This window comes from Camelina sativa, chromosome 13, assembly GCF_000633955.1.
Source record: "Camelina sativa cultivar DH55 chromosome 13, Cs, whole genome shotgun sequence".
NCBI lineage: Eukaryota > Viridiplantae > Streptophyta > Magnoliopsida > Brassicales > Brassicaceae > Camelina > Camelina sativa.
In genome coordinates this window covers 23,198,922-23,210,077 of record NC_025697.1, presented here as the reverse complement: position 1 = coordinate 23,210,077, position 11,156 = coordinate 23,198,922, and the positions used below count along the sequence as shown (strand labels likewise).

The 11,156-nt window shown below is 42.7% G+C and overlaps 1 protein-coding gene across 4 annotated transcripts in view; it reads left to right on the top strand.

The window, feature by feature from the left end:
- LOC104737643 (vacuolar protein sorting-associated protein 8 homolog) overlaps positions 1–3,836 on the top strand; it is a 9,862-nt gene extending 6,026 nt beyond the window's left edge. For 2 of the 4 annotated variants that reach the window (XM_019235012.1, XM_010457860.2), the window contains 9 exons: positions 8–560; positions 661–851; positions 934–1,240; positions 1,718–2,011; positions 2,099–2,208; positions 2,384–2,720; positions 2,813–3,235; positions 3,313–3,532; positions 3,633–3,836. In XM_019235012.1, the coding sequence (XP_019090557.1) occupies positions 8–560; positions 661–851; positions 934–1,240; positions 1,718–2,011; positions 2,099–2,208; positions 2,384–2,720; positions 2,813–3,235; positions 3,313–3,532; positions 3,633–3,664 (2,467 nt within the window). In that variant the 3' untranslated portion in view covers positions 3,665–3,836. The remainder of the gene's footprint in view (positions 1–7; positions 561–660; positions 852–933; positions 1,241–1,717; positions 2,012–2,098; positions 2,209–2,383; positions 2,721–2,812; positions 3,236–3,312; positions 3,533–3,632) is intronic. The other 2 variants (XM_019235011.1, XM_019235010.1) reach the window with 2 other exon arrangements.

The following is an 11,156-nucleotide window of genomic DNA, read 5'->3' as shown; positions in this document are numbered from 1 at the left end:
CTAGTACATGTGTAACATCTCGATGGATTTACTTGAACCTCTACCATCTACTAGAGATGGATACTGAAGCCACTTTAGATGTCCTAAGATATGCATTTGTAGAAAAAGAAATGGTGAATCATGAGGGTCATCTGCTGGAGTCCGGTGAAGTAAGTTTAGAGTCCAAGACTGATGACAGTTTACCCGAAGTTAACAACAATATACTAATCCAGAATCTTATAGATGCTCTAGTTCACGTTTTTGATGGGGACTTAAGCCAGGCTGATGAATCTGGCGATCCAAATGATTCAGAATCAGATAAAATTTGGCCGTCTAAGGAGGATTCAAGTCTTCTATATGAGTTTGTTGCATTTTATGCAGCACGTGGTAAAGTTAGTATTCCCAAGAGCGTATTGGCACAGATTTTAGATTACTTAACATCAGATCACATTCATCCAACTTATAACGTATCTTCTAAGTTGAGAGAGACCCAATTACTAAACCTTCTGAAAGCTGTACCGGAGACTGATTGGGATGTAGCTTATGTATCACACCTTTGTGAGAAATCACATTTTTATCAGGTATCCTTTTAATAGACATTCATCATTCCCCTACAGCGTGCTTGCGATGTGTACTTTGGGTTGTCCTCTTTGATCTCTGTTTATGGTTTCCAATGTCCAGGTTTGTGGTTATATTCATATTATTGGTCGAAGGTACGTTGCAGCTTTGGATAGCTACATGAAAGAGGCAGATGAACCCATACATTCGTTTTGCTATGTGAACAATATGCTGTCACGGTTGAGTGGGGATGAATTCACTACCTTCCAATCTGCAATAATTTGTAGGATTCCCGAGCTCATTGAATTGAACAGGTAACTTTAGATTGATTTTATTCTCTCTCTGTTGATTAGGTTTAGTGGGGTCTGATAATATTGGTTTTCTGACATTTTGTAGACAGGGAACATTCTTCCTGATTATTGATAATTTGAAAGACAACATCACACGCATCCAAGAGCAGCTCCATTCTCATCCAAGAAGCTTGTTCCTGTATCTCAAAACTGTCATTGAGGTTCACTTGTCTGGGAGTCTTGATTTTTCTCGTCTAAAAAAATATGAAGCTGCAGATAATTCGGGTGAAAACATTAGAAGGGATATACCCAAAGAGGCTGAGATTTATTTGGAAGAACTTAATGGCTTTCCTAAATTCATCCAAGATAATCCAGTTAATGTGACTGATGACATGATTGAGCTTTACTTAGAGGTAAGCATTTATGAAAACTTGTTCAACTGTATCTCTCTGCAGCGTCGATATTTCTTATCTTCTTAGTTAAATGCCTTCTTTAGCCTTCTATATAAAATGGTAGATGTCTAATAGATATAAGTTCTCGTGGAAGTCTGCCTCTTGAAACAATATTTTGGTTTTTGACTATAATTACCGAAGCGAGTGAGACAAATTTAGTCCGCAACAAGTCTTAGGTCTCTGCCAAAGAATACTTTCCTTATATCGCATCTTGCAACTGTTATGGCTCTTTGCACTACTTTTTCAGAACTTCCAAGATTGAAACCCCATTGCTTTATTTACACCAGAACTTTGTTTGGTTCGTTTGTCTTAAAAAGTGATTTGACTGCCAGCTCGACTTGTTCTTAATCTCCTCTTCATATCCTTTAGTGGGTCCTTGGTGGCATCATGGAATCGTTTCAACCTTCAATGCTGATAATTCTCTGCGTATTTTTACAGCTATTATGCAAGTACGAACCGAAGTCAGTCTTGAGATTTCTGGAAACCTTTGACAGCTACAGGGTGGAACACTGTCTACGTCTGTGCCAGGAATATGGAATTGTAGATGCAGCAGCATTCCTCTTGGAGAGGGTGGGTGATGCAGCAAGTGCTTTGTCACTTACACTCTCTGGACTCAATGAAAAATATGTTGAACTTGAAAATGCAGTGGATTACCTTATAACACAAATGAAATTGAGTGCTTGCGAAGGAGCCAGCTTGGAACTATTCAGTAGTGCTCTAGAGTTGAAGGAGGTGCTTCTATACAATAAGAAAGTGTGCTTCTGTATGTCGTGCTTTCGCTCTCTCTTTTTCTCATGCTGTTTATTATCCATCCCTCAGGTACATGGCATACAAGGTGTTCTGCAAGCTTGTGTAGGATTGTGTCAGCGCAACACTCCTCGTCTTAATCCAGAGGAGTCTGAGATACTTTGGTTTCGCTTTCTTGACACGTAAGCATGATCATACACATCGCTACTAACCAATTTCTTTTCGCCCTAATAACACTCACGTCATAGTTACTCTTAAACATATGCAACTAAATTCATGTTGGAGTTAACAACAAGCCTGAGCGAGTGCGACGAGCTGTTACTTGATCATAGTTTTCTCTCTTCGTGCTTTATGCAGTTTCTGTGAACCTTTGATGGATTCATATAGGGAACCGAGGAACACCGATGAAATAAATAAAGGTCCATTAGATGTTAAACCGTTGGAACTTAATGTCAATGAATCAGACGTTGCAATTAAGTGGAGGATTCCAGGATCTGATACGGCAGGTACACACATCCTGAGGAAGCTCATATCTCAATTTATCAAAGAGATTGTTGAAGGAATGATAGGATATGTTCGTCTTCCAACAATCATGACAAAACTCCTCTCTGACAACGGTACTCAAGAGTTTGGTGATTTTAAACTTACAATATTGGGAATGCTTGGAACATATGGATTCGAACGGAGAATACTGGTATGTACATGCGTCTCTCTAATCATGTAACCTCGTGCATGGGTTGGGTGATCTCTCTTCAAATGTTCTAAAACTTTTCTTACCCTGGTCAGGATACTGCAAAGTCTTTAATCGAAGATGATACATTCTACTCCATGAACTTACTTAAGAAAGGTGCTTCTCACGGGTATGCACCCAGAAGTTTGCTTTGTTGTATATGCAGTTGCCCTCTCACCAAGACATTTACTGCTCTTCGTGTACGTGTTTTCAACTGTGGCCACGCAACACATCTTCAGTGTGAACCATCAGAGAATGAGACCTCATCATCATCGTCATCAGTTCATGTCTCCTCATCAGGCTGTCCTGTCTGTATGACCAAGAAGACCAGCAAAAGTTCTTCTAAAGGTAAATCGTTCTACCTGGATTATGGACTAATAAGCACAGTTTCGTCAAACGCCGGGTCTGCACAACGTGCTTCGCCTTACTTACACGAGAATGAAATGAGCAATCATTCTCATAACCAGCAAATATCACGGGTAAGATGTTTATAATTCTAAAACTGAAAATGTCATTGCAAATAACTAAAAAAGGTTTACATTGTTCAACGTTGCAGTTTGAAATCTTAACCAACCTTCAGAAAGATCAGAGGTTGGTACAGATAGAGAGCTTGCCTCGATTAAGGCTTGCACCTCCGGCTGTGTACCACGAAAAAGTGAGCAGATTCTCGGGTTTTACACCGGGAGAGAGTAGTAGCGGTAAAGGCACTAAACCTGTCAAAACCGAACAGGGTAAGAAACTGAAAGGAAAAAGATCGATTTTTGGGTCAAGATTTGGTAAGTCTTTTATTTTTATAAGCCAAGAGTTGGTCATTTGGATTATGATTACGACCCTAACACATGGATGCTTGATCCTGAATCTTTATGACTCTTTAAGCTTTAGGAAAGGACAAAACGAGCAGAATGTAAGGAGAAGCTTCACAGTTTTGGACTCGAGAAGTTAAGCGGAGTAACTGGGACTTTTTTATGTTGTGTAATTAGCGGCGTAACTTTATTGATTTGATGTATATAGTACCAAATGTAATAAACTAATTATATAACCAAATTTTTAAAAGAGTAAATTCAGTCGCTCATGTATATATTTGGTGTCGCCTCACTTTCCTCTGTTTTCTCTACCCTTCATTCCGATTTCTCTTGTTTCTCTGAGGTGTGGTAAGTGGTAACAGAACCATGTTCTGATGAATCAGTAAAACTAAATATACAACTTTAAAAACTTCATGTATGGGTTTCACTTCAGTACTTGACATTCTAATAATATATTATTTTGGTGTGAACAAGGAGACAAAGTCTCCTTAATTTATTTTAAAAAAAATAAACGGATTACACACGAACCCGACGTGGGACTGAAATCCCATTAGTATCTTTAGTAACTAAAAACTCAACACTAGAGGGACAAACCTCTAACAACTACAACTCTAACGGTTGAGAAAATGCATAAGTAGCCAAACCATCGGCAAGACGTTTTGCTTCTCTATACACTTTAGAAATCCAGACTGTCCAGTCCTTCGATAGTAAGCCATAGCAAAACTGTACTAGGAACGACAGGGATGAGAATCGCAAATCCCTGTCTTAAGAAAACCAACCACCAGCGCCAAATCGACCTCGACCTCCAGCCGAGTTATTCTCCTCCCCCAAGCGATAGCCAGACCATAGTAGATACCCCATAATTCTGCCATCGAAGCAGAGCACACTCCTATATTCAAGGCAAAACCGTAAATCCAAGCTCCCTCCTTATCCCATAAGACACCCCCAGCTGCAGCCAAACCAGGATTTCCTCGAGAAGCGCCATCAAAGTTAAGTTTCACCCAGTCTTCTGGCGGAGGAGACCATGCAATCTGACGGACCACCCTCTCACCAGCTCGGTTCTGCAAACTCACCAAAACATGAGCTTGAGAAACTTCTTCGGATACATCTTTAACGAAGCGTACTCGATCCATGCACTTCCCATTCGACCCAAATACATTACCACATCTCCATTTCCAAGCCCACCATACCGCCATTCAAAAGATCATAGCCAAAAGATCGTAGCCCATGGTACATCAAACCTCGGTTATGTACTCCCCAGATTAACGTAAAACCAATCCAATAGCATTTGGCGAAAAAACAGATCACGTTTCTCTGGTGCCACAATCCTACTCCACAAACCCGACATCGCTGGACAATCCCGCACCACATGGAGAATTGTTTCTTTCCCACTCTTACATACCTAACAAAGCCCCGAATAACTCAAAGAAAGACCCTGACCCGCATTTGTCATAACCACCTGATTACAAGCCAGCCAAAGAAAGACACTGACCCGCTCAGAGAGCACCGCCTTCCATATCCTCCCAAAAAAGCACGCCATATTCACTTTGGGATCCTTCGTTTGAGTTAAGCAAGAGTAAGCAGACTTAACAGTAAATCTCCCATCCTGGCTCGGACCCCATGCAATTCTATCTCTTGCTCCAATAATCGAATCATCTACCATAGCCCAGATGCGTAGCCTACCCAAAGGTGAAATGAACTGCTCAAAACGCGTGAAGTCCCAGCCAGAACCCTCAATCCAGAGATCCTTCACTCGCAGGTCTACTAATTCCGCTGGTATGTCGCTCAAAGCCACCTTACTCAAAGGTCCCACATCCATCCACCAATCCTGCCAAAATCTTATGGAACCTCCATCTCCCACTACCCACCGTAAACCGGGCAATACAACGTCTCTCAGGCCCGTCCCTACACGATGCCAAGTAGAGGACCATGTGCCTTTCACTCGAGTCCAGGAAGTATCATTATAGTCCCCAATTTTATATTTGCTCCTGAGCACCCGTGCCCACAGACTCGTTGTATCATGAATCACTCTCCGCCCAACTTTTGCAACCAAAGCTTTGTTCACCACCTCTGGGGACTTAATTCCCAATCTGCCATCCTCCTTTGACAAACACACCTTTTTCCAAGACACTAGATGTTGTCTCTTTTTCTCCAAGGTGCTACCCTAGATGAAACCTCTAGAGAGTTGATCCAAACATTTCAGAGTAGACTTTGGCAGTAGAATGGAACTCATTGAATGAACTGGGATTGAACTAAGGACAGACTTAGTCAACGTGATACGACCCGCCAAAATTAAAAGTTTGCCTTTCTAACCTGATAGTTTTGTCGACACCCTTTCAACAACACTTCCATAAGTATCTTTATTCATCCGTTTATGGAGGATATGCATACCCAAGTACTTCCCAAGATCAGTTGTACGTTGGATGCCACTCTCTGCACTTATCTGGATCCCCAAACCTCGACTTACATTTGCAAAAAAAGAAATCCTGGATTTCTCCAAGCTTACTTTCTGTCCTGATGCCACACAAAAAGTGTCTGGTGCTCTCCTGATTACTCGTATCTGTGCTATTAAGGCTTCAGCAAATAATATTAAATCATCTGCGAAACATAGATGAGATAACTTAGGTCCCCCTCTTGATAAGCTGATTGGTTTCCACTCCTTCGAACCAATAGAACTATCTATCTGGTGGCATAATCTCTCAAGACACAACACAAAAAGGTACGGTGAGAGAGGATCTCCCTGACGAAGACCGCGGGAAGGTTGGAACGCCTCTGTACATTCCCCATTCAGCAACACACTTATCGACGGTCCTGTTACACACTTCATAATCCACCCAATCCACGCTTCTGGTAACTGTGCTGCCTGTAGTGTGTCCTCAAGAAAATTCCAGCGGACTCTATCATAAGCTTTTTCAAGGTCGAGTTTGAACAACATCCAACTTTTGGTGCCTTTACTTCTTCTCATAGAGTGTACTGCTTCTTGTACTATAAGAATATTGTCAGTACTAAGGCGACCAGGGATAAAGCTAGAATGCGCTGATCCTATCAACAGAAGCATCACAGATTGGAGTCGCATAACCATAGTCTTCGTGATCGTCTTGAAAAGAACATTGCACAGACTAATCGGTCTAAAATGCTCAATTGTCTCTGGTTTCTGCAATTTGGCTATCAGAACGACCAAGGCATCATTTGTATGCGCTGGTAACTCACCTGTTTCGAAGAACTCTAGCACAAACTGTATGATAGAGTCCCCAACTGTATCCCAACACTCCTAATAAAAGATAGGTTGAAACCCGGCCGGACCATGAGCCTTAAACTACCCCATACTCCTCAAAGACCTTTCCACATCCAGTGCAGTAAATGGCATGTTAAGTCTTTGCATATCCGATTGTGAAAAACACATAAAACCCTCCGCAAGCAACTTGCTAACCGTCTGTTTCACATCCTCCAGTGAATACAAGCATTTGAAATACGACACAACCAACACCTCAAGCTTTGCGGGGTCCGATATCCACCAACCATCATCCCCTTTTAACATATCAATGCGATTTCTTCTTCTACGAATGATAGTAGATGTGTGAAAAAATTGTGTATTACGATCCCCCAAAGCTATTAACTTCTCACGCGACTTTTGGAACCAAATCAACTCCTCTTGTTCCAATATCGCATCAAACTCTTTAGCCAACACCACTTCCATTTCCAATAAATCATCAGTCTGAGACAATACCAATTGGTCCTGAATACTCTGCAACTCCTCCACTATTTTATCCTTTTTACGTTGTACATCCCCAAACACATCCACATTCCACCGCTTAAGTTTAATCCGTAAAATCTTCAAAGCCTCTGGATTCGATATATCATTCTTCCAAGAGGCATCCAAAAGATCTTTAAAGCTTTTATGCTTTAACCAGGCCGCTTCAAACCGGAACGGTCTCCTCCTTGGGTCCCCTTTCACCACGGGACACAACTGGAGAAACAGGGGAGCATGATCCGATGACAGAAAGGGTAAATGAGTTACTGTAGCTTCCTGCCATTTCAATCTTCCTGCAACAGAGTACCTGATCAAGTCTCTTTGCAAAAAAATTTCTCTCCTCACGGCCTCTTTTCCAAGTAAACTTAGATCCCTTAAACCCCATATCAATTAAAGATAAACTGTTAATCCAAGCTCCAAACTCAAGCGAATCTGCAGACAAACACCCATTTCCACCAGAACGCTCATCCAACCTCAAGATAGTGTTGAAGTCACCTCCAACAATCAACGGCTCTGATATATTCTGCATCACACTCGCAAGATCATTCCAGGATCCATTTCTCCTGCTAACCGAAGGAGCATCATACACCACAATGAGATGACATTTCTCAGCATCCTTTGTCACCGTAGCATAAATATATTTGTTAGACGACAATATAATCTCGACCTCACCAACATCATACCTCCATAGAAGCCAAACTCCTCCACTCTGCCCAACAACATCAACATTGAAACAATTATCAAAACCAAGCCCCTGACAAATGCTTTGCGCCCTATCACCACTCACTTAAAGCGTTTTAACAAATATCGAATGGATCGTCGGAAATTGAGTTTATTCGTCCATGACAATTCCAAAATATGCAATTCATCATGAATATATAACAAAGACTATGAATTACCGGGGCGAGTTGTTAAACTCGAACATCCCCCACCACCCCATCCGGTGGATCAGCAACAATGGTGAGCTCCATGGCTATCTGTGGCGCTACGACCGCTGGTTCTACTCCTGGCATTTCTTCAGTCGCCACCTGTGTAGATAGAGAATCACAATCACCCTCGATCTGCCCCATCCTCTCAAACAAACTGCCAAAACGACCAACACGAGCACCCTCAACTCGTAAATGCTTCCCAGACTCCGACAATTCGACTTCACCCATGTTGGACCATAGACAAGTCCCCATGGGCCTATTCGTAACATGTTTTGGCTTCGGCAAATTATTTACTTTCCGTAATGGGTCCCCACTTTTCTTATTAACTGGGCCATCCTTGACACCCCCTAAACTTTTCAAACTCTACTCATTACCTTTACGAATCATGCTGTATATTTGAAATCGGGAAATTTTCCTTATTTGCTTTCAACAATCCCGCGTCTCCATCAACCTTACAAAACTTATTGATAGTGCAATATTCCCGAGATCTGATAAGATCAAAAGATCCTCCCTGGTCTGACCCGAACTCGCTAGCAACCCGCCAGCCGTAAAGATTACCGCCGATGGTGGTGGTTTTGCTCTCCCTCCCAATCTACGAACTGGCGTGAACCCATCTTCCTCCTGAGCTACCACTAACAAATTCACTCTTGTTTCACGAGTGACCACCGCCACTGGTTTCGCCACAACCCGCTTGGGACAATTATGCACGGTTTGCCTAACCAAACCACAAGTTGAACAAATGTTTGTCAACCCCTCATAAGACACAAAATAACGACCCCCATTGATCATGATTGTCCCTTTCAACGGTTTCCGTAAATTTACTTCCACACAGATACGAGCGAACCGACCTCTTTCGAACTTCAAAGTTGTTAGGTCCACCTTAATTGGCTTTCCCAATCCCTTTTCTAAACTCATGAGAATCTGTCGATGGTAAAAATTGAACGGGAGGTTGGAAACCTTCATCCAGACCGGGGTTTTGACAATATATCCACCAATGGGTCAAAATCCGGCGACCATGCTTGAACCATGAGATAGCTCCCAAACGCTCGCCATGGCCCCTTGTAAGTGCTGCCAGGTACTCCTTTTCCAGTTCAAACTGTACCATAAAGAATTGGCGTGGTAGATCCATCACGTACATCGCCCCTTTCGACTTGCACAACTTTCTTAACTTCTTCACCAGCACCGAGATTCAACATGACGCCCTAACACCCTCACCAACATGCACTGCTTCCACATACCATTCATAACCTCCAAAACTTCCGGTTCAATAGTAACCACATGTTTTCCGTCCTCACCTACTGGAAACTCCAGCCGCACTCTCTACTCCACAAACACATCATCTAAGATCTCCTACGACTTTAACCTTCCTCCCACACTACCCCCAACAACCTTCGCCACCCATATTCCTCGAGAATCCGGAGGATCTCCCGCCGGTCGTTCTCGCTCACCCACGTCCATCATAGTGGCATCACTCTCTCCCAAAACCCTAGTCATTTCCTTTATTGATCCCTTTGACATTGTAATATTTATTTATGCACTAGTTAGTTCCTCTTTTGTAAACTATATTCTTAGCAATTACGGTGAAACTAATGATTTATTTCAGTCTTGCATGTGTTACTGATCTTTTCGTAATATCTTGATTTGTAAAGATGCTGGATGCAACATTATAACTTTGGCATATTATTAAGTGTTGGACTGTTAAAATAACTCTTAACCAAACTCTCTCTGGCACGGATTTTGAGGTAGGTTTTCGCCGTTTCTCCTTCTCTTTTGCTCCTCCTGAGCAGGTGGCGGCCACCATCGGCGATTCTCTTCTACCATGGCCAAGAAAAAACAAAAGCCTCCTTTCCCTACCACCCCTTCAAAAACTTCGGATCATCCCCTTTCGAAATCTTCGGGTCCTCCCCTTTCGAAAACTTCGGGTCCTCCCCTTTCCAGATCTAGTGGCTCCTTGCTCCCACTTCTGGAGAAAGCAGTAGATCTATCCCCTTCTACGGGAGCAGGGCCTCCCTCGTCTACACCGGTGAAATATTCTGATGGAATCTCCACTCCGCTTAACTGGGCTGAGCGTACCTATGGTGGCTCATCCACATTGACAAAGTGTGGCTCTCCTTTCCTCTTGGACATAGGAGAACTTTGTGTAAAGATCCCAAACAAGGTTATTGAAGACAGCAAGCCTGTTTGGCAGAGCTTTGTTGTTGGTCAATTCTATCGAAAAGCCCCTTCATTCGGCAAGATCCGAGCAGTGGTTAACCTAATTTGGAGCAAATGGCATCATGACATCTTTGTCACGAAGCTCGACACGTCAAACACATTATTCTTCAAGTTACCCAATGTCTCCAATCGACAGCGTGTTCTTAAAGAAGGAATATGGTCCATTGACGTCTCGACGATGTTTGTAGCTGAATGGACACCGGGGTTCAACCATCTAAACCGGCGCTGAAGACAGCTCCTATCTGGATTGAACTAGGACATGTGCCATACGAATTCTACAATCCGCCAGCTCTGAGTCGTATTGCTAGTATTGTGGGTCATCCTATCTGCCTCCACAGAGAAACTAAGTCAATGACCAACTTCAAGGTAGCAAAAGTGTTCACAGAAATTGATTTACACAAACCGTTACCAGAATTTGTTTGTGCTCAATTTAAATCAGGCGATACTCGGAGAGTTGCTGTCTCTTGCCCCCATCTTCCACCCATCTGTCCACTATATGATGAGGCGGGACACTCGTGTAAGCATTGTACCAACGCCCCTCCGCTGTGTAAATACTGTAAGAAAGCATACCATGCGGAAATTATCTGTCCATGAAGGAAGATCAAAGATAAAGAGGTTGTGACTAACCAAACGGATCAAGATTCGGTGACCCCAGAGGCCCCTCCCAAAGCAAAGAAATGGGTCAAGAAAGTTTCAGAGGAAG